This window comes from Nesoenas mayeri (assembly GCF_963082525.1).
Source record: "Nesoenas mayeri genome assembly, chromosome: 1".
Lineage (NCBI taxonomy): Eukaryota > Metazoa > Chordata > Aves > Columbiformes > Columbidae > Nesoenas > Nesoenas mayeri.
In genome coordinates, this window is record NC_137541.1 from 98371830 (window position 1) to 98398674 (window position 26845).

The 26845-nt window shown below is 40.4% G+C and overlaps 1 protein-coding gene across 1 annotated transcript; it reads left to right on the top strand.

Moving 5' to 3' along the window:
• LOC308045098 (CD99 antigen-like) lies at window positions 1-26814 on the top strand (the record flags this gene model as incomplete). Its single annotated transcript, XM_080352189.1, has 10 exons — window positions 1-61; window positions 11340-11381; window positions 11725-11781; window positions 14576-14611; window positions 17134-17199; window positions 18113-18169; window positions 18842-18880; window positions 19175-19294; window positions 26422-26684; window positions 26755-26814. 10 exons carry the CDS (start codon window positions 1-3, stop codon window positions 26812-26814), a joined length of 801 nt encoding a protein of 266 aa, XP_080208315.1.
• Window positions 26815-26845: the final 31 nt, after the last annotated feature.

A 26845-nucleotide genomic window follows, 5' to 3' on the forward strand; every position in this document is an offset into this window, starting at 1 on the left:
ATGGGAAAATTCAGAAGTATCCTTCTTTTGTGCCTTGGCTTTCTTCTAGTCCACGTAAGAGGTAAGTGACCTTTGTCTTGGCTTATTTCTAGGGTGAGATTATTAAAAATGAAAACAAACACAACCCTTAAAACCCAACCCCTAAAAATTACAGTTGTCTATTTAGAAATACTTGCTGGTGTTATTTTTGTTGCTACTGTTTCATGAGAAGCTTTAAAGAGTGTTTGGATAAGTACTTCTGCAGTTTCTAAAGAGATATCTATCTTCTTTTGGATGATAGCTTATAATAGCTATGCTAGTCAGAGTTTGCTTGTTACAGTTTCTTATTTTCTCTTTAGTGTTTCTTGGACTTGAGTATAAACTTTTTAAATGGAAGCTGTAAAATTACATCTTCCAGGGGAACTTAAAGTTTCCAAAGAGATCTTTAGTCAAATACTACCTTCATGCTTTTAGAGCTTTTCTTGGTTATTGATACTTTGAAATATATTAGTCATATCATAACAAAAAATTCTGATTCAGTTTAAAGATTCTTGTTTTCATATTGGTGCTCATGCTTTAATAATTACAAATTAAGAATTTATTAACCTTACCCAACATACTCCTGAATTTATAAAATTCACACACAAGCATATTTTTTTTTTTTCTCATGCAGGATTAACAAAGAATCGAACATATTTTGTACATATTTTTTGTCAAATCAAAAGCAGTTGGGAAAACGTAGTCCTTTCATATTGAGTTGTTTCTCTATATTCTAACATAAACGTTGTGTAAAACTTTCTTTAATATCAAACCAAGTAGGACCATCCTTGTGGGCATGTGTCATGTAGTGTATTTGTAACTTTTTCTTGTTTGTATATTAGGATTACTCCAAAAACTTGTAGCGCAGTGTTTGACTACAGGAAGAAATCAATCATTGACCACGAGTTCCAAAATAGCTACTGCTGCTCATCCTCCCACCTCCCCTGATTTAAAGGGAGTCCTTAAGAGATCTTGCAATGATGGGCAGAGAAAAAACCTTACCTGAAATTAGTGCCATAGTTCCATTTTAACAAATTAGGAATTGTTCGGAGGTCTTCAGCAAGTACCATGGCATAGAAACAGTAGGAGTGCGTTGGCCTGCCCCTGCCTGCCCATAGTATGTTGTGAGCAGGGATGATTCACACAGTCTCATCACTGGCATGTAGACTTTCTTGTTCTGAAGGAATCTCTTTTGTTGAATATTTCTGTTCAAACAATCTGAGCATGAGCAAGCCGATTTCCATATGCTCTATTATTTTAAATACAATGATAGTCCTAAACGTCCTTGCTTTATACATGTGCTTATTTAGAGCCAGTTCAGGTCCTACTTTAGGGAAGTCATTGCTGAAAGCTGCTGTGGGGTCTGGGCACAGTCTTATGACCACAGAAACTATTTAATCCACTTTGAAAAGCAAAATTAATTATTCCAAGTCTATGGCAACAGCCATTGAATTTTATAATAAAATTATTCACCATGTTTCAAGAGATATTTATGGGAGCCACTTCTCAGTCCTAATCAAGATGTGATATGAGAAAGGCTTGGTGATGCTGCTGAAAAGCTGGTCTAAGTCCTTATGACAGGAAAGCCTATGGCATGATTCACCACTTATATGGAGTTTTAATTCTTATCTAAACTGTAACCATGTGCAACATCTTCTAGAAACTATTGTGCCACCACGGCCAGTCCAGAACATATAATTTCCCTTAACATCTAGAATTTTCTTTATGTCCAACTATCTTTCAGTTAGTTGGTTAGACTACCCTGATGGACACATCACAACAGAAGTGTGATGTAACCAAGGACCACACTGCGCAAGAGACCTGATATACTTCAGAAACTTACTTGCTTACTGCAGTCTTCCATACTTTCTTCTACACTCCTGGTTTTTTTTATTTCCAAGCTTAGGCAGGTTACATGAGGTCTCTCACGTAAGCTGAGATGTAACAACTAATTGTCTGAGTGGTTTTTAGCCCAACTCAAATGAAAGAAACATTAGAAACTTATTCTACAAAGTTCATGCTAATGTCCCATGCTGGTTATTGTGGCTCGGATGACCTGTGGTAATTCAGCTTTGGCTATGTCTCCACTGCACACTTAAGGTGTGGTAAGACACTGCTTACCTCCTAGTCCCCCAGTAACTGAGATGACACACCTGTTTGAAATGTATTCTATGTCCCACTTGGGCCATACACCTCATTTTTGAAACATACCACAGGTCCCATTTGGGCTGTATGCTTGTATACGTACCTTTAGTGGGGAACCTGTGCAACCTGAGGACTCTCTCACGTTGGAGCTGGAAATCATCTGAAACTCCCACTCAGACTTTACTGTTTAGAAATGCTCCTCAGGCTCCCAATACAGATATAATCCACATAGCCACAGTTATTAAGACCAGCTGATAGATCCTGTTTAGTCAGTGACAAAGATAGCACAAATGTTGATGATGTTTAAGACTCATTAACTACTGCATCAAGTGTTGCATGTTATTCAGGTAAAAGGAATAGCATTTATTACTAGCCTGTAAGCCATGTATCACTGTTCAGCTAAGGCTTACAAAGATGTTGACTCAAAACTAATTGTATTCTTGGTTAATTAAGTAGGCACTTTATGGGGAGAAAATTACAGACTTGTTTGGATTTCAGACACTATATGACTTAGTTTTATGAATAATACAGTTTTCACTGGAGTGAAAAGAAAGAATGGGAGAGATAAAAAACACAGTCCTGTTGTTCTTATACTGCTCCATCAAGCTCCAGTCCTCGCTGTCGCTCTGTGTGAGGTCCCTGTGTACGTGCTGAAGCACTCACAGTATCAGCAGGGATACATCAGCCAATTAATTCTCTCAATCTGGGTGCCAAAACTATTTCTCTCCCAATACCAGAGCTGCTATCATCTGCAGGCATGTAAGTGCTATCACACAAGGGTGTGATTGCAGTTTGATAAATAGACATACCTGAACTGGTTGAAACGCTAACAACAGCAGAGGTGTTGCAACATCAGAGCTTGGGAAGAGCCAACAAGAAGTGTAGTTACTCAGCTTCTCAGCTTCACTTTCCAAACATTACTGCCACATCGCAAACCTGGTAGCAGAGCCCAAACTGCCTGTTTTCAGTATGTATTTTTCACTCATTTGCATCAGTGATTGTCAATCCCTTTCCATCTCACTGAGGGTAATTAATAACAACAACAACAATAATAATAATAATATTGTCACAATTATTGCAAGATTATAATTCAATAAAAATATGTCTTTCTGTGGCATTTTGTCTCATAGTTAGAAGAAGCGAAATTCAGATTGTTTTGATCTTTTTTAATATCAGAGTCTTCCTTATTTTTGGCAGTGGGGCTGATATCTATGAATGTTATGGGGAAATACTATCTAAAATCGGTTCTGTAATACAATATCTCATGAAAGCAAATAAGCCATCCCAACTGAAAGCAAGAGCTTGAATGGGTTATGAAAATGTAACAGTCCTGCTTCCACTGTATAAGCTTTTCCTGTCATAAATGCATTTTCTAATTCCCGAGGAATTTATTTTAAAAGCTAAATCACAGCAATATATTTTCAAAGGGCAACAATGTTCCAGATTAAATGAAAACAAACTGCAGAGTAGGCACTAAGATTAGCAGACAAATAAAAGTCAAGTCCATCCTTATGTTCCACATCTTATAAGATCAGTATTGGAGGAACCAGGGGCATACACTCCATACCAGGAACTGTCCTGCATTAACAGCAACAAAGCCTCCTGGATCACAATCTATCTTGCACCAAAACTGCAGCTCTGCCTTGCAGGTTAACATCTGCAAGGAACAGAAATTGAGATATGAGCCAGATATTTCTGTTCACAAAGATCTCACAGACCATTTTGTTGCCTGAGCATAATGGTAACAAAAAGAAGGCTGGCTCTTTGTTCAGAAATCCAACCCAGATCTGCAGATCATTCTACACACTGACTCTTGATTTCTGTTCCCTCCAAGGGCTAAGCTGTCAGATCCTCTTCTGAGTCTCCTGCTTTTGAAGTTCACATACCAACTGATGCTCCATCACAGAATCACAGAATGTTAGGGATTGGAAGGGACCTCGAAAGATCATCTAGTCCAATCCGCCTTTGCCCAGGGTCATTCAGAGAGGCTTCTCTGTGCACTCTGTCAGCATCTACAGGGGCTTCTTCAGCTCTGCAAAGGGAGCCTAATTGCTTTTCTCATTTAGCAACTCTTTCCAGCATTATTCTTTTCCAGAAAACACATTCTTAATGGGATTAAATGGAGAAGACATAGGCCTTGCTTCTTTGCTGTCTTGCATCTTAAACACGCAAGCAAAGAATGTATAGGAAAGCCTCTGATTATCAACTTCGACTTGGCAGTATTACCAACACCTTGGAAGCAATTTAAATAATTATGCTGATGGTTTGCTGTGGATTGACCAAGGCAACAAAGGAAACCTTGTGGTTCAGGCTAGACACAAGGAAGATCTTTTTTCACATTGAGGGTGGTGAAACACTGGTCCAGGTTGCCCAGAGAGGTGGTAGATGTCTCATTCCTGGAGACATTCCAGGCCAGGCTGGACGGGGCTCTGAGCAACCTGATCTAGTTGAAGATGTCCCTGCTCATTGCAGGGGGGTTGAGCTAGATGACCTTTGAAGGTCCCTTTCAACCCAAACTATTCTGTGATTCAATGGTTCTAATTCAGGGGGCACAGGACTAGTTATACTCTAGAATTTCTAAGACAAATTCAACTCATTGTTGGTTACAGAACAGCACAACTGAGATCTGTACTACCCATATTGAAGAGCTAAAGGTATTTTGCGTGCATTTTACCAGCATGCTTGGAATAAAGGTGGGAGGAGGAACATTAAAAGACACTCTGCAAGCAACAGAAAAACCCTGGTACCTCCCTGACCTCCCACATTATCTCCAGCTCCCATTCTCTCTGAACTCCCAGCTGGGGAAAGCGTGGATCAAGTAGTTGGTACTTGCACAGTGAATGGTCACCCAGAGAGCCCATCACAGCTGCTGCTTGTGCCACACTACAGGGTTTCAGTAGGAACACTCATATAGGTCACTTATTTGAGCCTATCTATGTGTATAGCTCTTATGTAATGTGACCATCATTAAGCCCAATGCCCTCAAACCAAATGGCTGCGAAGGGCTGACAGCTTCACAAAACACACAGGAACAGGACAGAGAGAAGCTTTGGCTGAACAGCCCACGCTGTGGCATAAGCTCTGCTTCCTGGTGACACAAAGCTGAAAACCTGAGTTTCAGTAGGAGGCGCAGACATACAGTGCTGCTTTATCAGACACTAAAACTCCATTGCTCTGCCTGCAGTTTTACAGCACACACCAGCTTCTTCTGTACTCACTCTGAAGCAAAATATAGAATATTCTGTATGTTTTATTTTATATATGTAGGACATACCGTATCATAAAGATCGGCAGATACCTTTGAAAGGCTGTTGTTTGTCCACAACAAAGCAAACACCATCAAACTAGAAGATTTTCTTTCATGTTTGGTGAGATGATGCTGCACAGCCATAAAGCAATATTGTCACTCTTGCTTTATTAGTGCATCTTATTTGCTGGTAATTATTTAAATGCGTTCTTGTGTGAATAAGTGAGAGAGACCTTTTCATTTCCCTTGAATTCTAACTATAAACAGAAGCAGCCTAGAAATAAACATGAAACCAATAATCAGGTCCATATGCTGCGGTCTATAGACTGGAACTTACATCTTAATTACAGATTTTAAAGCATACTCATTTTCCACCCCAACATCAAGGAGTTGCAATGGCAATGGTTGTTTATAGAATGGAAGGGCCATGATGGAAAAAGAAGCTACAGCAACCTCATCAGGAAATATGGATCATGAGGGTATTACACAGAAGAAATTGTACCCGCTCATCAAGACTTTGTCTGAAGCGTCCACTCTGGAGTGTAAACCTTCATGTTCTCCCATAACATTTCTTACATGAGTAATCTCCTTTAAACAAACATAATTGTTTCCTGAATAAAGTTGGACCACTAAATGGATATGTTTTGAATTCCATACCTGAGAGAATACATCATGTTTTCTCGTTACATGGAAAATATGTCTCATGATTGTATAATAATCAGAAATGATCTGTACAAAGAATAACTTACCAGTTAAGTTAAAAAGAATATAAAATGGGTCCCATGAGCAAACTCGGTATCATATTGTTCTTTCTTAGAAAATTTTTATTTTCTTTTGTGAGTCATCTACTCCTTCCTCAGTCTCTGCCAGCTTCATAATGCTTTAATCTCCTTGTATTCGTAAAACAATTCTTATTTAATTACTCTGAAGAAATTATTTTTGTTCTTACTTTTAAATAATGTAAAATCAACTTATTTTCCCTTTCTATCTAGCTGACATTTCTAAGTTAGCTGCTTTTAATTTATTTGTAACGTGGCTAATCTCATCCCAGTCATATGACTGCTAGCAATGCACTCAAAGCCCATTAATTTAATCATATTAATGGCAAAAGGATTTATCTAACACACATATGCATGTATGCATTTAAGATATACGTTCACACACATGTATGTACACGTATAAATGCATTTTCTTATGGATCTCATCTTCATCTTTAATGCTAGACTACACATATTAAACACCTGAGAATGTAATTTCATATGCTGCATCAGTTGGCTCTCTTTTAGCAATATTAATTCTGTCTTATTTAAATGTGCATCAATCTAATGACCACAAGCTGTGTTCATATGGATCCGGTGCAGGACTGAGCCTACTTATGGAGATTAAAAACTGCAAATTGATGGCATAGTAGCCTTTTGTCAGAAAACTTCTAACCACAGTCACTAATGATGAATAGGCAACACTGACCTGCAGAATCCAGCCTTGTTCCTCATAAATGCTCCTCAAAACCTGTGGGACCTCAGACCTTTGTGATCAATCAGCTAAAGGGTGATGAATCCGTTTAACATTTAGATCACAAATTCAACCATAGGCAAAAGATGCATTGCTTTCTCTATTTTAGGGACTGTATATTTTGGTCACATTTTCAGAAAACTAATATGAACAGAAGTCTGCAAATATTACATTCACATGTGCATGAGGACACCACTTTGCAGGGGACTGCCTTGGTGGGGTAAGATGACCCCAGCTCTGTGATACTTCAGCAGAAGGTGTCTTATGTTCAAGGGAGCTTACTAAAAGATGGCCCAGTATCTCTGTAACCAACAGCAACTATAACAATCTCTACAGTTGAGCAAGTGGGCTAACAAGGATTTTGTATCACCAGCCTTCCACATATTACATTTAAAATGCTCATAGAAAGTATTGGTATTAGTGAAAGCAAATGTCCTACCTAAAATAATCATGCCTGTAAAAACAAATCTAGTAACTTTTAAATTTAAGCTACTATATTTTGATGCTTGGCTTTATGGACTTTATTCTCCCCTGTCTGGCTGCTACAGAGAAGTCTACTCTTAGCTCTTGAGACCAGTTCTACACTTCAGATTTTTACTGGCACAGCTTCATGTGTTGGGTGGGGATGAGTGAATTACCTCCCAAATAAGGCTGGTAGTGCCAGCAAAAGTCCTGATCTTAGTATAGTTTGTTGTGTTTGAGCAGTTAATATAAACATAATTAAAACAGATCCTTTCATGACACAAAGTGTATATCAATCTGGAAGGCTGGCTTTCTTAGCTTAGCACTTTCTCATTCACAGATAAGGACTTTTCTGTGCTGTCAGGCAGGAGCTTATAAGCACTTTCTTAAATTATCTGTTTTGAATCATTGTGGACCACCCAACAAAAATCACTATTATAATCATCCTATTTCTATGTAAACACCAGGATACTCCCAGAAGAAAGGCAAGAAGTGATGCCAAGAAATTGTATATTAGACCAAAGCAGTACTAACAGAAATAACTCTGAGATAATATCTCCTGAATAGCTAAATCTCTTCATGACTTCATTCAGATTAAAAAAAAAAAAAGAAAAAAAAATCAAACCAAACCCACCAAAAAAACCACACACACACACACAAAACACAAACCAAATAAAAAACCCTGAAGGAACAAAGCTGTTTTTCCCCACTAAAATTTATTTCATTCTCATTTTCATAAGTATACTTCCAGCTGTTTCTATTATGGAAGCTGATCCAAAAATAAGGCCAATTTTGTATATGGAAAATCAATTTTTTTCGGTCTGTTCATTCTGTAAAGAAGCTTGTCTAATTTATTTCCATTCTAATTTATCTTTAGAGTTCCCTGAAGTGACTGCAGTTCCTATTGAGCTAAATATTCTCCAAGTCTCTAATGTATTTTTCTTTTCAGATCCACCATTTTGCACATGAAATCTGGGTTGTTCAGATATTTTACCATCTGTTACCCTCCCAGATTAGATTCTTAAAATGTGTAAGTGCAGTCTAGAAGTAGTAATGAGCATTAAAAATTCTGGTCCACAAAATCTTACGCCTTGTGGTCATTTGATGTTGTTATCAGAGGAAGCTGGGATGGAAGTCCAAACAATCTTTCTTTTTATTGGAATATAATTTACCATGCTGGACAGACATCCACATATAATCTGCCCATCTGTCAAGGTTCACATTTACACAGCCAAAGAGATTTCAGTATAGATTTCTGTCTTACTCCTAATCATTCATTCTATGTTGGTGTCTGCTCATTTTATTACTTGGTTTATCATCAGAAATAATTAAAAAAAAAAAAATCAACCTGAATAATTTCTTCAGGGGATTTTTTAGACTTCTTTTATCTCTCCTTAAAATTTCTGTAGTTGACTTATATTTCTCTTGTTTCAAAACAACACCTTTTGCTTTTTCCCACTTTTTGATAACAGAGCAGACATACAATGGGAGAGAGAAATGTTGGTATTTTCTTGAAGAAAGACAGATGTTAGTAAGTGTTTCAGTCTGCTGTTTTGCTTTGTTTCTCATGGAACTGGGAGAATCTGATTCATCTTGTTTGAATTCCATAATCTCTTTTGATTAGATTCCTCCTTCCATTATTTATTTTTGTGTTTAATTTTCCCTCACTTCAAAGAAATATTGTACCTAGAAGTTTTCCAGAGTCTTACCTCACAAGACGATTTTGTCACATTCTCTTTACAGCATTAGGACCTTGGTAGCTGCTTTCTAAGTTGTTAGTTTCTGCATGTCAGGACCTGTAACAAAGGAGCTGGTGGGGCCAACAGCTCTTTGGCATTACAGAATTATTTCTGATGACTCACTCTGATGAGAACTGATTTGAATCCTGCTGGCAGAATCCTGCAGCAGTAGGACCCAGGTCAGACGGTCTCCTTCAGCATCCAGGATGCCCATCAAGAATTAAGATTAATCCAGAGGACAAAGTCAAAGGACAGTCAAACTTAAGTTGCTTGTATTGTTGTCACTGAAAAAATGGTTCAGAAGAATACAATTTGACCATATAAGTTGAAGCAATGTCAGCATGTCAGCCTGTGGTTAGGGGTCTGCATGGGGATCAGATGGTCCCATGGCTGGCCAGCAGGATGGCCAGTAAGGGCTGGTGATGTCCTCAGGGCCCTGGCAGGAAATATTTTCTGAGGAAGCCACTTGTCAATTTTATGTATTATAATGGATTCCCCAAAAACAAACAAACAAATAAACCAACACCACCTGTCAGAGTCTTGGAATGTTATGTATCCAAGGACTCAGCCCAAAGGTTTCTGGACTTAGCTAGGTTGGCTGAGGGCCAGGGCGGGTGAAAGAAAGGTACTTGGACAAAGTGACACTGCAAGATCAGTTCAAATAAGAGATAAAATGCTACTCTAATAACGTGTGTGGGAACGTTTTATATTGTCATTGGCTTTTTCTTTCCAAACACAGGTTTGTAATAAAAATTTTTATAGGGACAGTTTTGCTTTAGAAACCATTCACTATTTTTCATTTCAGCCATGTTTTATCTTTTCTGTCAGACACCAGCTATAGTTAGGTTCATAGACTTATGTGAAAATCCTCACGGGAATCAAAACATTTCTACTTTATGCTCCTGTGTTGATTTTTATCTGAGGATCACACAGTGTTTTACCACTGATAATTAATTTTTGCAGGAGCTCTTTGACACAGGTGAGAGCCATTATTCAGGAACAGTAATTAATTTGAAGAATACCACAAAGATGGGCAGGACCTGTCGAGAAGAAAGGCCTGACATGAACTCAGAATACAGTCACACTGAAGAACTTTTGACAACCTCTCTTTTTTTCCTCAGTTTCCCTGCTTGAACAACAATGATTTTCTTGCTGTGAAGTGTTCAAGACTTACTAAAAAACAACACTTCACTGAACAGTTAGGCATTAAGTGTTTTCGACAAGACGATAAATAGATGCAAATCAAGAGGCTCACTTGATAGGGCACAGTAAAATATTTCTGCCATGGCACCTAGTGACTTTTTGTGGTTTCTGCAGGCTGATCTTGTATTTGGTGTGCAAACACAAGGACAGTTAAATTTCAGTCTAGATGAAAACTAATGGATACATACTCTGCAAAAAGGTGTTTCATGAAGACTATGTATTAAAAGGAAAGTGGCAGATTGTAGACAGTGGAAAGTAAAACCCACATGAATAACTGTTTGTTCAGTTCAAAGTTGTATGCTTCAGTTTATACATTTTAAATATTTTCCAGTTTTATTGCCAGCTGACTTCAAAGGTCAGGATACTAATTGCCCTGCTGTTACATTTAATGATATCATTGTCACCTAACACAGAACAGGAAGGGTTCTTTTATCCCCTTTCAGATTTTTCTAAGGTACAGTGCAAACTAAATTAGAATCTTTTACTGCTGGCGTGTGTTACAGGAAGAATTAAAAAAAAAAAAAAGTTGATTCGTGTTACAGGTGATCACAAGATGGGCTTGCCAGTAAAGTTGCTCTCAGGAGCTGGGCCAGTAAAATAATAATGAAGATATTAAAAGCTCTCACCTAATGATTCTGATTTGCAAGTACCATGCTGAATGCTGCTTTCAGCCACCTTCTGGCAATAGACCTTGTGCCATACAACAGGCCACCTGTGTTCTTCGAAGGTGTGTTTGCACTGTGGCTGAAAATGGATAATGTGAGAGAAAGGCTTCTCGTTGCACCTCCTGAATGAATAGCTTCTCTGAATTAACAGAGCCCCTCTTGCATGGTCATTCAGGACTGCATAGTGCAGGGATAGCAGATGACAGCTTGCCCCGTGCCTGCTCCCGCTCGGATGGATTTTCCCTTTGCCTCTGACTGGTGTTCTGGCTTTGTCCAGAGCAATCAGACCTGGAGGTCATGTGAACCTGCCCACTGACTTTCTCTTTCCTTCTGTCACCTTCTTTCTAGGTCAACATGATTTTGATTTAGCTGATGCTCTTGACCACCCAGGTATGCAAATCTCCTATCCTTATTTTACTATGGCATTTAGAGCCAATAATAACTCTTAAGTCCTTTTCCTTGAGGATTGGAATATGAAGTGTCTAGTACTTCAGTTGAAGATATACAGAACTGAGAAATGCTAGATTTCAATATTTTTGTCATAAAATTAAAATTTTCTTCAAAACAAAAAAAAATAATAGCTTTGAAAACATATCCCTTTATTTTTAGCTTCTGTCATGATACATAAAGATTTATTGATTGCAGCTCTCTAGATTTGCACAGATACCTTCTTTTGTTAAACTGAAAAAGTTTAAGCTGTTATTGTTTATTGGTATGTCATTGTGATCCACAGATGACATAATTACCAGGAGGCCTACAGTGATCAGAAGACCAACAAGGCCTGTGCTGAGTAAGTAATGAAGACAACAGGTCATAACTGATTTCAGATATGTAGAAATTGTCTCCCATGAGGTTCTTTATCATATTTGCTGATGTACCTTAACTGAGATCATTTGGGTGAATACTAGCTGTTATTTGTATGTGAAATATTTTTTAAGAGTTACCAGTTATACATCTTTACTGCTTCCAGTAAGGCTTTAGAGCACGACTGGCCACTGATGCCATCTGTTAGGAATATGACCATCAGATGATTATCTACCCTACCTGAACCAACTTCACTAATTCTTGAGAATAAAGAACTTCATGTTTTTCAGATAATTCTGGAATCTCTTTCAGTACTGAGAGCAATTGCAAAGAGTTTAAAAGCAATTAAGACTATTTTTAAAGACAGTGTTAGAAATTGATTACTGGATTTGGAAATGTGCAGAAAGATGTTACAAAAGTATGTCCTAGGATCTACCTGATGCATCATCTTAACCTCAGGGTTTCCTCTTTGCCTCATTCAGCCCATATCATCGAGAAATGAGGCTGGCTGAGACTATGATTTTGGTTGAGCTGGATGTAGTTATTGTACAGACCTCTGGGCATCAATTCCCACATAGAAACCTCTGCCTGAGATGAACCTCTCCTGTAGGCACCTCTCATCTAGTGTAACAAAGTTCAACACACAACTTAGTGGAAGAAGAAGGTGATGTTTATTTACAAAATCTCTAAATCAGTTGGTTTTACCCACTCACGTTTATCCTGCCATTGATTTAATTCACTCATACACTCAAACCCATGTACTCATGAGCACTCAGAAGTGGTGACCTCAGGTGGTCTGGTGAGCATCATGTGCAACATGGGACAAGGTACATCAGCTACTGAGTCCTTATCCTGTGTCTGTGGGTCTTGTTCAGAAATGATTGGCTAGTTTATGTACAGATCTGTCATACGCTTTAGGAATCATCAGCTATTATAGAGAGGTCATTTGCCTGAAAATCTTGTTTATTTCAGCACCTCTGAGGTCATGTTGCTGCCCACTGTCTCATTTTGCTTCTTTGGGGTACAGAGACTATGGTTACAGTCTATTTTCTGGATGAGCAAACAAGAAAAGTAATGGATCAGGTGATCTGTTGCAGCGCATTGCTTTAGAGTGTTTTTCTGCTTTTCCTCTGATAAGTCCTCAGTGCTGTCATCTTAGATTGCAGGCCTGCTGGTTTTGACAGAAACAACACATTCCTTAATTTTACTGCTGAGAACAATGACCTTTGTCTGTTCTTTTAACTCTTTGCTCTGCTGTTTCTTCTGATCCCTTCAGATACACACATTTTCATTTTTCTTTCATTCAGATCAACTTGAGCATTTCTGCAACAATTATCTGCATGAACCCTCCAGAGGGGAACTCTGTGTTTTAACTGAATTCTTCATCTTGATAATAAATTGAATCCAGTTTGCAATTTATCGCTTCTTACAGTGTTAGTATTTGACACATAGAGGTATTTTTGAAATGCAACACTGCTGGCCAGACAGACAGACAGTATCAATACCTGGCTTGACAAGAACAAACTGAGTCATGAATCTGAATGTTTTCCTGTCAGATTTCCTGGTGACATCAAAGCATTTCTGAGTTGTTACACAAATGAGACTAGATACTGTGCAAAAGCAGCTTCCCAATCCCTCTGGATATAAAGAACATATAGAGGCAGACTTCTGCACGGTGATGCATGTGGATGGATTCTCCTGGGTTTCAAGAATTCTGACACAATTACAATGAAAAAAAAAAAAAAAAAAAAGAACTTCTATATAATTTTCTGTGACAATAAGCGTCTGTATTAAAATTTAGGTAGATTTTGCTGTCCCATCTGATTCATTCCAGCACTCTATATTTATAAGGAGCAAGAAAGGGATCTTTGGAGTTATGACAATCAGCTAATGGATTTCTGCCTGTTACTCAGTGACCTTTCAGAGCTCACCATCACTCCATGAACACCCTAAAATATCACCCACTTATCACCACTCAGATCCACACCTGAACATTGGAAACAGAGTTCCTCCTGTTTATGCATCCACAGCTTATTGACAAATTGCATATTGGAAGGAAAATTCCATCCCAGGCACAGCAAGACACAGTCCTGGCAGAATGGCAATAGCCTGTTGATTCACTACATAACATGCACATATAGACGTTTAAGTATATTTAAAAACCTTTATAGCTCAGTCATGGAAAACAGTCACCCAACTTCAGACAGGCAGATATGATCGCTTGAAGCAAAAACTTTTATGTCACCATGACCCTTACATAAATCAGTTAATTCAATTCTCTCTCCCTAAGTAGGTTTATTACTTTCCAGTATCTGTTCTTGAAATGGGTATTCAGTTTTTGCAGTTCAACCAATTATACAAGCCAAACATGCACATACTAGTTTTAACCACAGGCATGTTAATAAATTAGTGTATTTTTAAAATAGATACATTTTAATATCTTAACATAGCTAGTTTTATTTATGTACTTGCAAATATACTAAAGAGGTGTTGATCTTGATTCCATTATGAGATTTATTCTGGGATTTTTAAAAGCAGGAATAAATCTTCCATATTTTCAGTAGAAAATGCTGTATCATTTGTCAGTTACTATGTGGGCAAATATTAAATTGTATAACAGTTTTCAAGAAAAGCATAATACCTTGTTTGAATTTGTGGGACTGACCTGAAGAGTTGCTTGCCAAACATGCAGTTGTACCTTTTTCCAGTAAAACTATCTCATTGCCCAGAAGAATTGTGTGTAGCTCACTTCTCTTAATCTTCCTTATTTTCATTTTTAGACAACGATCTACATTTAGGAGATGCTCTTGGTGGGGGTGAGTACTCTCTTATCAAGTACAATGGTTGTGTGCATTCATAGTCTTTTTCTGAAGTCTGCTTAATTTGTGAAAAGAGATTTCAAGACTATAGGAGGAACCGCAGTCACGAGAGTAGTAACAACTCATGTCCACACATCCCCTTTGCCAGAGGCCACCATGCAGAGTGGGGACAGCAGGACGGGCTGTCTCTGGCTGCCAGCAGTGGGAGCTTCTAGACTGTCTGCCTGTGAGAATTTAGCTATGGTTTATGTTACCCATGTCAGGCTACCACAGTCATGGCTGAGGAGATGCTATACTGCCCCTTCAGCCCTGGTTGGTCAGGGTGGTGACCTCTGGCAGAAGGTTAAAGACAACAGGTAATGACAGTAGTTTCTTCAGCTACCAAAAGTGAGTCTGCCTAAGATTAGGAATGAGAGGTAAGAGTGGACAGAGAGAGGTGTGAGCTTGAGTTAGCTCTGCTGATCCCAAATAAAAAGTGCAGCAAGGAATGTTTCACAGATGAGCACTATGGACTAGAGATAGTTTAAGCTTGAAGCTGTCAAGCTGTTGTAACCTGCTATGAATTCCAGGTATTTATAGAAATTCCAGAACTGACCCAGGAAGTACTCAACATACTGTGCTGAGCTGTGTGGACATATGAAATCCCTGACTTTGGCAATTGCACCACACTTTGTTCAGTGTATTTAGAGGCATTTCAAGGATGTGAAGTACTCCAAAAAGGTCCTTGTACATAGAAATTTTCAAAAATTCAAGTAGTATTGAATCAAAGCCTAAAGTTCCACCTGAATCAAGGCTACTCAAAAGAAAAATTACTTCTCAGTACATTGCACAGAACCTCTGAATTATGGCTCCAGTCACAGTGGTCTGGTTTACTTACGTTCCAGTCTTAGAGAATTATAACTTTTATATTATTCTTTCCCATTTCCAGGTTTTTTCACATTTTAAGGTTCGCCTGTGGTATTTCTTGCCTGTGTTTGAATGACATGTTGGCCCACACTTCATTAAGCTCAATCTAATTTTGTTTATAATTCCCATGTTTATACTGTTGCTTTTTCCTGCTCATAGTAATTGTTGTATTCCTGCAAGTTTTTAATGTATCCTGTTATGAGAAGGTGGGCTTACTGTGATGATTAAATTATTAATAAATAGCTAATGTATCTTCACTAAAACCTGCCATTTTTATTCAGAGAATAGTAAATGATGTTTTCCTCAGTTTTTATTTCTTTGCTCCATTTTCAGTTCAGGTTCTTAATTGACATTCATACAGGGTATAATGGGATTAATGATATATACCTCATTATCAATAGTTCTGAAGACATTATTTTTTCACTACCTATGCCATAGAATATATCTTCTTATGCTTAGAGAAGAATAAGTGCTGCATCATAATAGAAGTTAATAATGAGATCAGTAGTTTTCTGCCTTTGTGCCATGGTGAGTCTTAGGTCATTACACACGGTTCTGGAACAGAACTACTCTTCTATTGAATAATAAAATTGAATTATAGAATTGAATTATTTAGATATATGCTTAACTTCAGGTGGGTTTAGCTTACTGCAGTCAGTGGATTTTAGGTAAAGTCTTAAAGCTTTGCTAAATCAGACCCTAAACGGTACTCACAATCAGAAACATATTTAGTAGCTTGGCAAGAAGAAAATATAACAAAAGAGCATCTGGTAGGTATTGGCAGTGAACAAAATATTTAAGGAGAATGAAGTTGATATTTATTTCTGTGACCTAACTGAGCTAAGTTCACTGTCTGGCTATGAGAACAGTTAAATATGTGACTGGACTGGTTGGAGAAAAGGTGGCAAGAGGGGACCTACTCTATATATGCAGAGCAATGGCCCTGGATGTTAATTCTGGTAGGTTTTGACCTGAGTCAGCTCTTGCTACTCCAGCACTGCATGTGCAGTTTGAAAACTCTATTAGTCACCGGAGATCTCCTGCTCTGTCCAGTGCATCTATCCCTAATACTTTGGCAAAAATTGAGGCCAAATACCTAAACAACAAAGCTGAGGTCTGAGTTAATTTTGTACTCTTCAAAAGTAGGAAATTCATCACGCCTTAAATGAATTCAGCATCTGTTAGATGAAACTAATCTCCAGATCTTAGCGATACCTGCTGATGGCACAGAGATAAGCTGTTGCCTTCTGCCCAGCCCAGAATGCCAGCTTCTCTGTCAGCTCTATGTAGCTGCACCAGTGGACTGCCCAGCTGTCAGCATTAAACAATACTAGCGCTTGCCAGAAATACATGAAATATATTCCTTCGACATTTTTGTGAATTCTTCTCTCATTTTAATTTTTAAAATATTCCCTTTTCACTTTCCAATTAGTTTTAGTAGCAAGCTACTTGTTGATATAGTGCTTGAGACTTTTTAGCTAGTGAAAGGGTCCTTTTCTTAATTCACCAGGGGATGGATTAGAAACAGATATAAAATCTCAGGTTATCATACTCTTTGTTTACAGCTCTCAGTTTTGCCTGTCCAACCATCTAACAATATTAATTATCAACAGGTGACATCCCAAGAAAACCTTTGTACCCACCTCTTCCACCACGACCAGGAAGCCATATTAATTCTGGTAAGAATATTTTCTCCTAAGAAAATATAATGCTATGAAGTATTCAGAGCAGATATTTTGAATACTTTTTTCTCTTATTTCTTTGTGAATAGTTTTTATCATCCCTTCCCTCCATCTCCATTTTGTAATCACCATTCCTGACCCAGTGCTTGGAAATATTTTCTGAGCTTTAATGTTGGTACCGTACAGCTTTTCTGTCTGCCCAAAATGTGGGACGTTGACTCCTAAGTGGCATGAGCCTTACACTCATCTTGTTTGCCCTTTCATTTTGGGTATGTATACACCATGTATACATACCCACGCTAAAGTTCAAATTTGACATCTAGCCACAGGGTCTGGATAAGCCTATGTCCAAAACCATATCGAGATGTGCATCAGAGGTGGCTTTGGGGCATACAACAGGTGGGACTGGAGACATGTATTGCTTCTGCGTGACGTCCCAGACACCCACTTAAATAAAGTGGAAGTGACACATCTATCCCAGCTACCACCATGTACCGCATATTTACTTCTGGTGTGCTTGTAGTGGTGAGATGTGGACAGGTGCTTCTGGAGTCCTTCTGGAGTCTTTCCTGGAAGGGACCCACTGGCTTCCTGCTCCAGGAACTGCTGGCATTTGAGATGTCCATACTACATAAGGATTTGTGCTACTGACAGCTCAAGCCCGCACATCCTACAAGTGTCAATACAGATGCAGAACAGGTAGACACCAACAGTTTTACTACTCCAGCTTCCAGGTGAATTTGAATAGGCAATTCAGTGCAAGATACCTGAGCCACCTACCATATCCAAGCTGGGACTTCAGAGGTCACTCACCCCTCTGCAGCACATTACGAAAGACTGGACAAGGAAGTTAAGGAGTTACCCCCAATCAGATAATTTTGCCACAGAAATTCTAATCTTTATCTTGCAGGAGGTTTTGATGACTCAGATCTCCTTGATGGGAAGGCTTTACCACCACACATAGCAGGTAGTGTTTGCTAATTCTCCTTGCAGCTTCTCTCTCATACTTGTAGCTTGTAACTGGCTGGTTTTGTTTCAGGGGTAATCTTTCTGTCACTGAAGGTATAGAACAAAACCCTGCTATTTTTATCTAGAACAGTCACCCTTCTCCACAAACCATGGCTTTGAGCCTGAAGCTCAAACTTGAAACATATTCCTAAACATTTTGTAGCATTCTGGCACGTGCCAGAATCTTACAGGATTAATCCCTTTGAATTGAGCTAGGGCAGTCCCAAGCCAAGAGGCTTCTGCTGAGAACTGAAAGTAGATGCACTGGGCCTATGACCTTGACTTAAATTATTGATGTATCATCTGATTGTCTGGCAGTAGAGAAAGCCAGAGTATACTGAACCTCCCACTCGCTGTCAAATTAGCTTGATGTAGACTGCTAACTATTATATTTTATTTTTTTTTTGGAACATAATATTCTTCTCCAAAAACAAAGTGTCAGGAGGATGGACAATTACTCCTCTGGCCAGCACAGCTGTCAGTCAGGATGAGTAGGGGAGCTCCTCTCTCATAGCCCTGCCGAGCCACCCTCTTTCCCCTTCTGTAAGAAATCACACTTTGCTGATTAAAGATGTTGTTCTCAAAACAAGATGAAAAACATTTATTGATGAAACTTCACCATCTATTCCAGGAGAAGAGGAGAAGCATTTCAATCATGGAGGAAACACAGGTATAGTAAATAATTTATTCGATAATTTGTTTATGATCATCATAAAATAGTAAGAAAATGTCAGTCTTATAAAAGACTTTGGTGTTATATAACAAATTAGGCTTTAAGACACCATTTTCACACCAGCTATAATGTAACACAATTTCTAGTCTTCTGCTTAATCTACTTAATGAATTTCCAATGTTTCACCAAGCAAGTCTCATAGTTTGTCAAAAACACATCTTAGTACATAATATACTTAAGTCAAACTGTTTCAGTATCTCTGAAAAAAAAAATCTCTCTCTTTTTCCACAGATTCAGGATTAATAGCTGGAGTTACATCTCCTATAATTTCTTCTTTTATAATATTAGTTGTTGGATCAATAGCAGCCTACACCGCTTATAAGAACAAGAAACTTTGTTTCAAACCACAGGGTAAGACTGAATTTGTTTCCAGCTTTCCAAGTAGATTTAGCACTGGAACAGATGGGAATTTTACAAATAATTTCAGTGGGGGCAGAAATAGGTCAGGGATGAAGCATTTGAAAATCTTGTCCTAGGCAACTTCACTGCTCTGTACGAGATAATCGTAATTAATGTTCTTCATCAATAACAAGTGTAGGTAGCCGTAACATGCCAAGAAGATGGATATATATCACAGAATCGCAGAATGGTTGGGGTTGGAAAGGACCTTTGGTGATCATCTAGTCCAACCCACCTGCTAAAGCAGATTCACCGAGAGTAGACTGTACAGGAATGCGTCCAGGTGGGTTTTGAATGTCTCCAGAGGAGACTCCACAACCTCTCTGGGCAGCCTGTTCCAGGGCTCTCCCACCCTCAAAGTAAAGAAGTTTCTCCTCATGTTTAGATGGAACCTCCTGTGCTTCAATCTGTGCCTGTTGCCCCTCATCCTATTGTTGGGCACCACTGAAAGGAGTCTGGTACTGTCCTCTTGACACCGACCCCTGAGATATTTATAGACATTGATAAGATCCCCTCTCAGCCTTCTCTTCTCCAGGCTGAACAGACTCAGCTCCCTCAGCCTTTCATAATGAGAAAGATGCTCCAGGCCTCTAATCATCTTTGTAGCCCAATGCTGGACTCCCTCCAGTAATTCCTTGTCCTTCTTGAACTGGAGAGCTCAGAACTGGATGCAGTACTCCAGATGTGGCCTCACCAGGGCAGAGTAGAGGGGGAGGAGAACCTCCCTTGACCTGCTGGTCACACTTTTCCTAATGCACCCCAGAATACCATTGGCCTTCTTGGCCACAAGGGCACATTGTTGACTCATGTTCAACCTGTTGTTGACCAGGACTTTCAAGTCCTTCTTTGCAGTGCTGCTTTCCAGCAGGTCCACCCCTAACCTGTACTGGTGCCTGGTGTTATTCCTCCCCAGGTGCAGGACTGTACACTTGCTCTTATTGAATTTCATCACATTCTTCTCTGCCCAGTCCTCCAGCCTGTCCAGGTCACACTGAAGGGCAACATAGCCTTCTGGTGTATCAACCCTTCCTCCCAGTTTGGTATCACCAGCAAACTTGCTGAGGGTGCACTCAGTCTCTTCATCCGGGTCACTGATGAACAGGTTGAACAAGACTGGACCCAGTACTGATCCTTGGGGAAGCCCACCAACTACAGGCCTCCAACCAGACTCTGCACCATTGACCACAACCATCTGAGCTCTGCCATCCAGCCAGTCTCAATCCATCTCACTGTGAACACATTGAACCCACAATTCCTGAGCTTGCCTATGAGGAGGTTGTGAGAGATGGTGTCAAAACCTTGCAGTCAAGGCAGACAATATGAACTACTCTCCCCTTGTCTACCCAGCCAGTCAGTCATACCATCATGGAAGGTTATCAGATTGTTCAAACATGGATTCCCTTTGGTGAATCCATGACTACTCCTGATAACCTTCTTTTCTTCCACATGCTTGGACATGACATCCAGAATGAGTTGTTCCATCACCTTTCCAGGTATGGAGGTGAGGCTGACTGGCCTGTAATTTTCCGGGTTGTCTTTCTTGCCCTCTTTGAAGACTGGAGTGACACTGGTTTTCTTCCAGTCCTCAGGCATCTCTCCTGTTCTCCACAACCTTTCAAAGGTGATGGAGAACAACTTAGCAATAGCATCTGCCAGCTCTCTCAGCACTTGTCAGTGCATCTCATTGGGGTCCATGGATTTATGGATGTCCAGTTTGTCTAAACAATCTCTAACCTCAACCAAGTCTTCCTTTCTCCAGAGTTTCTCTCTTACTACAAGGGTCTGGGATACCTGAGGGTTGGTATTAGCAGTAAAGACAGAAGCAAAGAAGGCATTCGGTAACACCGCCTTCTCTGTATCTGCCACCACCAGGGCACCCACCTCATTCAGCAGTGGACCTACATTTTCCCTAATCTTCCTTTTGCTGCTGATATACTTGAAGAAGCATTTCTTGTTGTCCTTGACATTCCTGGATAGATTTACTTCCAAGTAGAGCTTGGCCTTCCTCATCACATCCCTGCATACTCTAATGGCTTCCTTATGTTCCTTTCAGGTGGCCTGTCCCTTTTTCCACATTACATAAGCATCCTTCTTCTATCTGAGCTTTGACAGGAGCTCCTTGCTCATCTATGCTGGCCTCCTATGCCCTTTAACTGATTTCTTGCTCACAGGCATGCATCAGTCTTGAGCTTGGATGAAGTGAGATTTGAATATTAGCCAGCTCTCTTGGACCTCTCTACCTTCTAGAGCCCTAAAAGATGGGATTCTTCCAAGCAGGTCCTTGAAGAGGCCAAAGCTCACCCTGCTGAAGTCTATGGTTTTAGTCCTACTTATTGCCCTGCTTCCTCCATGCAGGATCCTGAACTCCACCATCTCATGGTCACTGCAGCTGAGGCTGCTCCCAACCCTCACATCTCCAACCAATTCTTCTTGGTTTGTTAGGACAAGGTCCAGCAGTACACCTTTTCTCATTGGCTCATCTACCACCTGTGCAAAGAAGTTGTCATCAATGACCTGTAGGAACCTCCTGGACTGTGCGTGCTTAGCTATGTTGTCTTCCCAGCAGATGCCAGAGTGATTGAAGTCTTCCATGAGAAACAGGGCACGTGATGTGACTTTATGAAAGAAATTACATGAGATGAGGTCTCTGCTACCACAGAGGTGACTGACTGTCATGGCCATATACATGGAAAACAGTTTACATGGCCCAGATCAATCTTGCCAGGGGCATCCCCATGTAACCTCTGGCTGGGGCCACCATTTCATCTCTGGCCTGGGTGGGCTTTCTGCCCTGTCCTGCACCATGTCCCTGGCACACCAGACCTGGCCATGAGCCCAGATAGCTGGCAGGTTTCCTGGCTTGATCTTGGGTGGGCTAGTTGCCTTGTCTGCATCTGACACCGCCTGGCAATGGGACCATGGGGACCAAAGGGACCATGGGGTCCCTTTACCATCATCACCCTTCTGTATGTGACCACCGCACACACACTGTGGCTGCCCTCAGCTTCCTGCACTTAAGGCACAGCCTGGTCCTGGCCCTTCACTGCCACAGAGGTTAATTTAAACCTCTAATTTGTGTTATTTGTTCCATAATGTGAACAATGAGTAAGACAGGAGCAAAATGCAAGAGGCATGTGGAGAAGCTTCACAGACATTTCTGAGAGATCTGAGATCCCCTGGCACTTTAGAAAACCTCGGCCTGGGGTTGCCATAGCAGGCTCAGGGGTGGCTGCGACTGGCCCAGCACTGGGGAAGGCTTGGGCAGGGTTACACAGGGGAGATCCAGCTGGAGGACATGCCAGGATGCCCCTAGGGAGGCTGGTCAGGGCCATGAAGGCTGTTCGTGCCCTCAGGGTCTGACAGTCACTTGTTTTCCTCTGATTCTGTGGCCACGGTGTAACTAAAGCATCAGGTCAGTGATGCCATGGCCCTCTGAAAATGGGGAGCGAGGCCAATGGGAGGGTTTTCTGTACATCTCTGGGGATATGATTTTCCAGCTGCTGCTGCAAAAGGGCTGGAGCAAATAAGCCCCAGAATTGCTGGCAAAGGGCACACCTGTGGTGGAAATGCTGAATGTTCAATCTTTATTTTTCAGGTGGGGCTACAGTGTAAACTGGTGAAAGAAGAGTTGCCTTCTGATCACAGGCTCCTTTGGTTGGTGACATTCAGCCCACAGATCCCACAATTCATCATTCTGACAAAATAAAATCTTCCTCTAATTAATGTTTTGCTGCGATATTGCAATCCTGCTTTCTTTTACATGATGTCACTTGCGCACCCTGAACTTTACATCATCGAAGATGTGCCTAAAACATGTGGGGATGGTATTGAACTATCCAACCTGCACTCATAAAGACTGGATACACATTTTGATTCATAAGTTGCTGTAAACAACAGAGAAAGCAAGTTTAATAAAAGCTAAAAAATTGAAAGGTTTTGGTTTGTGAGCAATTGGATCACAAATCTTTTTTTTTCCTGTGTTGAAAATTAGCTAAAATATTTATTCCTTCTGATAGAATGAGAATAAGGAAATTGTCATTTCCATTCATATATGTTGGGTTTCTTTACTATATTTCTATATTGTCCATGAAGTTTAAGGAAATCTTGAAGTTGTACAAAGGATTAAAAACTTTAATGCCATTACTTTTTATTTATATCTGAATTCTAGCAAAGTGAAAGGAGCTATAGATAGAAAATCCATTCTTAATTTTAAAATACATCATGAAAAGCATATGTACGTTGACAAAACACTGTTTAAAAAAAAACAAAGAATGAGAGGAACACATGCTGATTTTATTTATTTATTTATTACTGGAATTATGTTTCTCTCTTCTCGGGAACTGAAATGATGTAAATTTAGTCTCTCTTCTTGACAAGTTAGGTCCTGCTCTAGGAGCCTTTAAAGGCATTAATCTGGCAGGCTTTGGTTTTTTTTGATGGTCGTTTGGGTTTTTTTTTAAGAATCATATTATTCATCATTCCTGTAAAGGTAAATTAGATACAAAGTTTTAAGAATAATTTAGAACTAGTCTGTGACACTTTGTTCTATAAAATCTATGTCATGCCAATGGTTAAACTGCATACATACGTGGAGGTATGGTTGATACAGTTTTGATAGCAAGGCTGTTTCTCCTTTCTCCCTTGTTCCTCATCAACCATTCTGTGCTAACAAACATCCTTATGTAGATAAATCTATCAACAAAAACTAGTGCTTTTGCAGCCTGCCCTGTTTAGCTAACTGAATAAAATACCAGCAAATGAATGAAATGCTGAGGAAAGCCAGCAGAACTAGTAGTTTACTGACATAATTCTGCAATACAGTCATTGTAGCCAACGCTTTAAAGCATAGAGAAAATGTGTGGTTTTATCTTCATCTTATATGTGTGGAGCATGCTTTATCATACTGAAATACCATGCAGATGGAGGGAAACGTGATTTTGTGTTTATTAAATTGTTGAGAGAAAGACATAATCTGAAAAAGTGCTCTTTCTGTAAAGTAAAATACTATTCTATCTAAATTATATTTGAAACATTTATATATCAGTTGCTGAGTTTACCATAATATTTATTTCGATCCTGAAAATGAAAAATGATAATGTACATGAGTTTAAATACAGAAACATCTTGACAACACACAAAAGGATGAGCACTTTCGTGGCTATCACTTTCAACTTACAAATGATAACGTATTTTTAATATGTTTTTCAAGGGCCCTTGATATTTCTTTAAAAATACTAAATTTCTGCGTTAATAGTTAAAACAGATTGATATATATTTTGCCAGGTAGACAAAAAGTTTTGATTAATAAAATGTTAAAGTGTTTTGTGGTCACCACTTCAACTCTTTGTTTAGCAATGAAAATAAATATTTTGGTTCTTTCTCTTGAAAATGTTCAATAAACACATACTGTGTTTTATCCAAGATGATCTGAGGTTTTTTTGTTGCTTTCTGGGACATATGCAGCTGATACCTTTTATATACAAATTTATCTGTGTTCCACTATGGAAGTGAAAGAAATGCTTCAAATTAAGAATTCAGAGAAAAAAAATAACATAAACAAGTAAACAGCTTAAGAATATATTCTGTCCCCCTCCCCCCGCCCCCAAGCAGTGTCCAGAGAAGGATCTATGTGCTTTATTAACATTTTAACTTTTGACATTTTGACATATTATTACAATTCATTACATTTGCTTATAGTATTTTCAAAATAATTTCTTATTTGTGTGAATATTAGTAGCCAAAAAGCAAGCTTTATTATGAAGAATTTGAGCAAACCCCATGAACCTGAATTAGTTACCCCCATGTATCCAAGCATTTAACCCTTTGAAGCTCTTTGGTCTAATCACATTAACATACAACCAATATACTGGTGTGCATGCACACTTTTTAGTGTTAATTGCCCTCTTAACTGGGATGGTGATGATTATAACAATAATAATAATTGTTTATAATTATTGTAATAATTGTTTATATAGGGAAGCTTGTGTTTAAATCTGGAGTGGAAGGAAGTAATATAAGCTGGCTGTTAGCCCATCAGAACTCTAGCTTGTGTTACTGGTTCTGACATTTAAAATCTGTTCTATACCATAAAAATTGCTGGCACAGAAGTAAAACAGACATCATTTTTATTACCAAGAAAATGCTGTTGTTGATTATAAAGTCTCCCAGCTGAAACACATCTGCCAGTGAAATTATCTACAACAGTGATCTTGCTACTCATGAGCATATTGTTTAGTTGGCCTGTCTATACAAGCAGATGATGAACATATTTCTTGAGAATTTTGTTCCTGTGGGATAAATAAAGCTTATTTTCCTATGCATTTATGTCCTTCTTTCCTCAAACACCTCACCACCACCAGAGCAATGGCATCCTCTTCTCTATTGGACCTTTAGGATACTCCCCATATGTGCAAATATATATGCATTCATATATATTCATAAAAATACATATAGCACTCCGAATACCACAACCACTGGTTGGACTCAGCTCGCAGTGAACCCCATGTCTCTGCGTTACCGTCAACCACACTGGAGCCATCTCACTCCTGTCCTGAGATCTTTTTCCCCACCCTCTGCAACTTTGACCACCAAAGACATTGATGTTTTGCTTCAAAGCGCTGCACAGCAGAGTCTCCCACAGCTTATCTTCCTTCCCCTCCATTTCCGCACCGGCGTGTGTGCTGTGAGGAGACTGTGTTGCAACCGCAGGAGCGCGGGTGACGGGACGTGGCCCACAACCCACCCCCGGTTTTGTCGGGCTGACCGCGGTGACCGACCCTCCCGCCCCCGCAGCTCCTGCACCTGCGCTCGGACCGGCGGGTGCGCAGCGGCGGCACAGGGCGTTCCGTCCCTCCCGTAGGGATTTCTCGTCTCTTTAATGTCCGCCTGAGCCACCGCGCAGCTCCGCAGGGGCCGGCGCTCTTCGCCCGGGAGCCTCGAAACAACGCCGGGAGGTGGGGGCAAGGGGGTCCCTCTCCCTCCCCAGCGCCCCCCAGCACTGCGCAGGCAGCCTGCCAGGCGGGTGGCCCGAGAGGAGGCGCCTTAGGGAGGTTTTCTGGAGGTCCCGCTGTTACCCACAGCCCCCAGAGCGGTGCGCAGGGGACCGGACGGGAGGAAAGAGGAGGAGGCGGGGGGAGGCAAGACTCCCAACCCCGCTATGCCTGGAGGGCTCCCCAGGGCGCAGCTGGGGCGGGATGGGCGCTGCCGCCCGTCGGCCAATGGGGCCGGAGCGCCGGACCGCTCCGACAGGGGGCGCCACGGTGCCGCCGCCACGTGTGGAGGGGTAGGGGGCGCCGAGCGGGCGTGGGGGGCACCCGGCGGGCGGGCCGGCAGCAGCGGGCAGGTGCGGGGCCCCTGTCAGGTCGGCGGCTGCCGGGGCCAAAGTCCGGGCTGTGCTCTGCCTCGGGGGACAGGGAGCTGCCGGGGCGCACAGCGGGGCAGGGGGCGAGAGGAGGGTGGTCCTCGGGCAGTAAAGCGGGGGTGGGGGGGCGGAGCGGGTCGTGC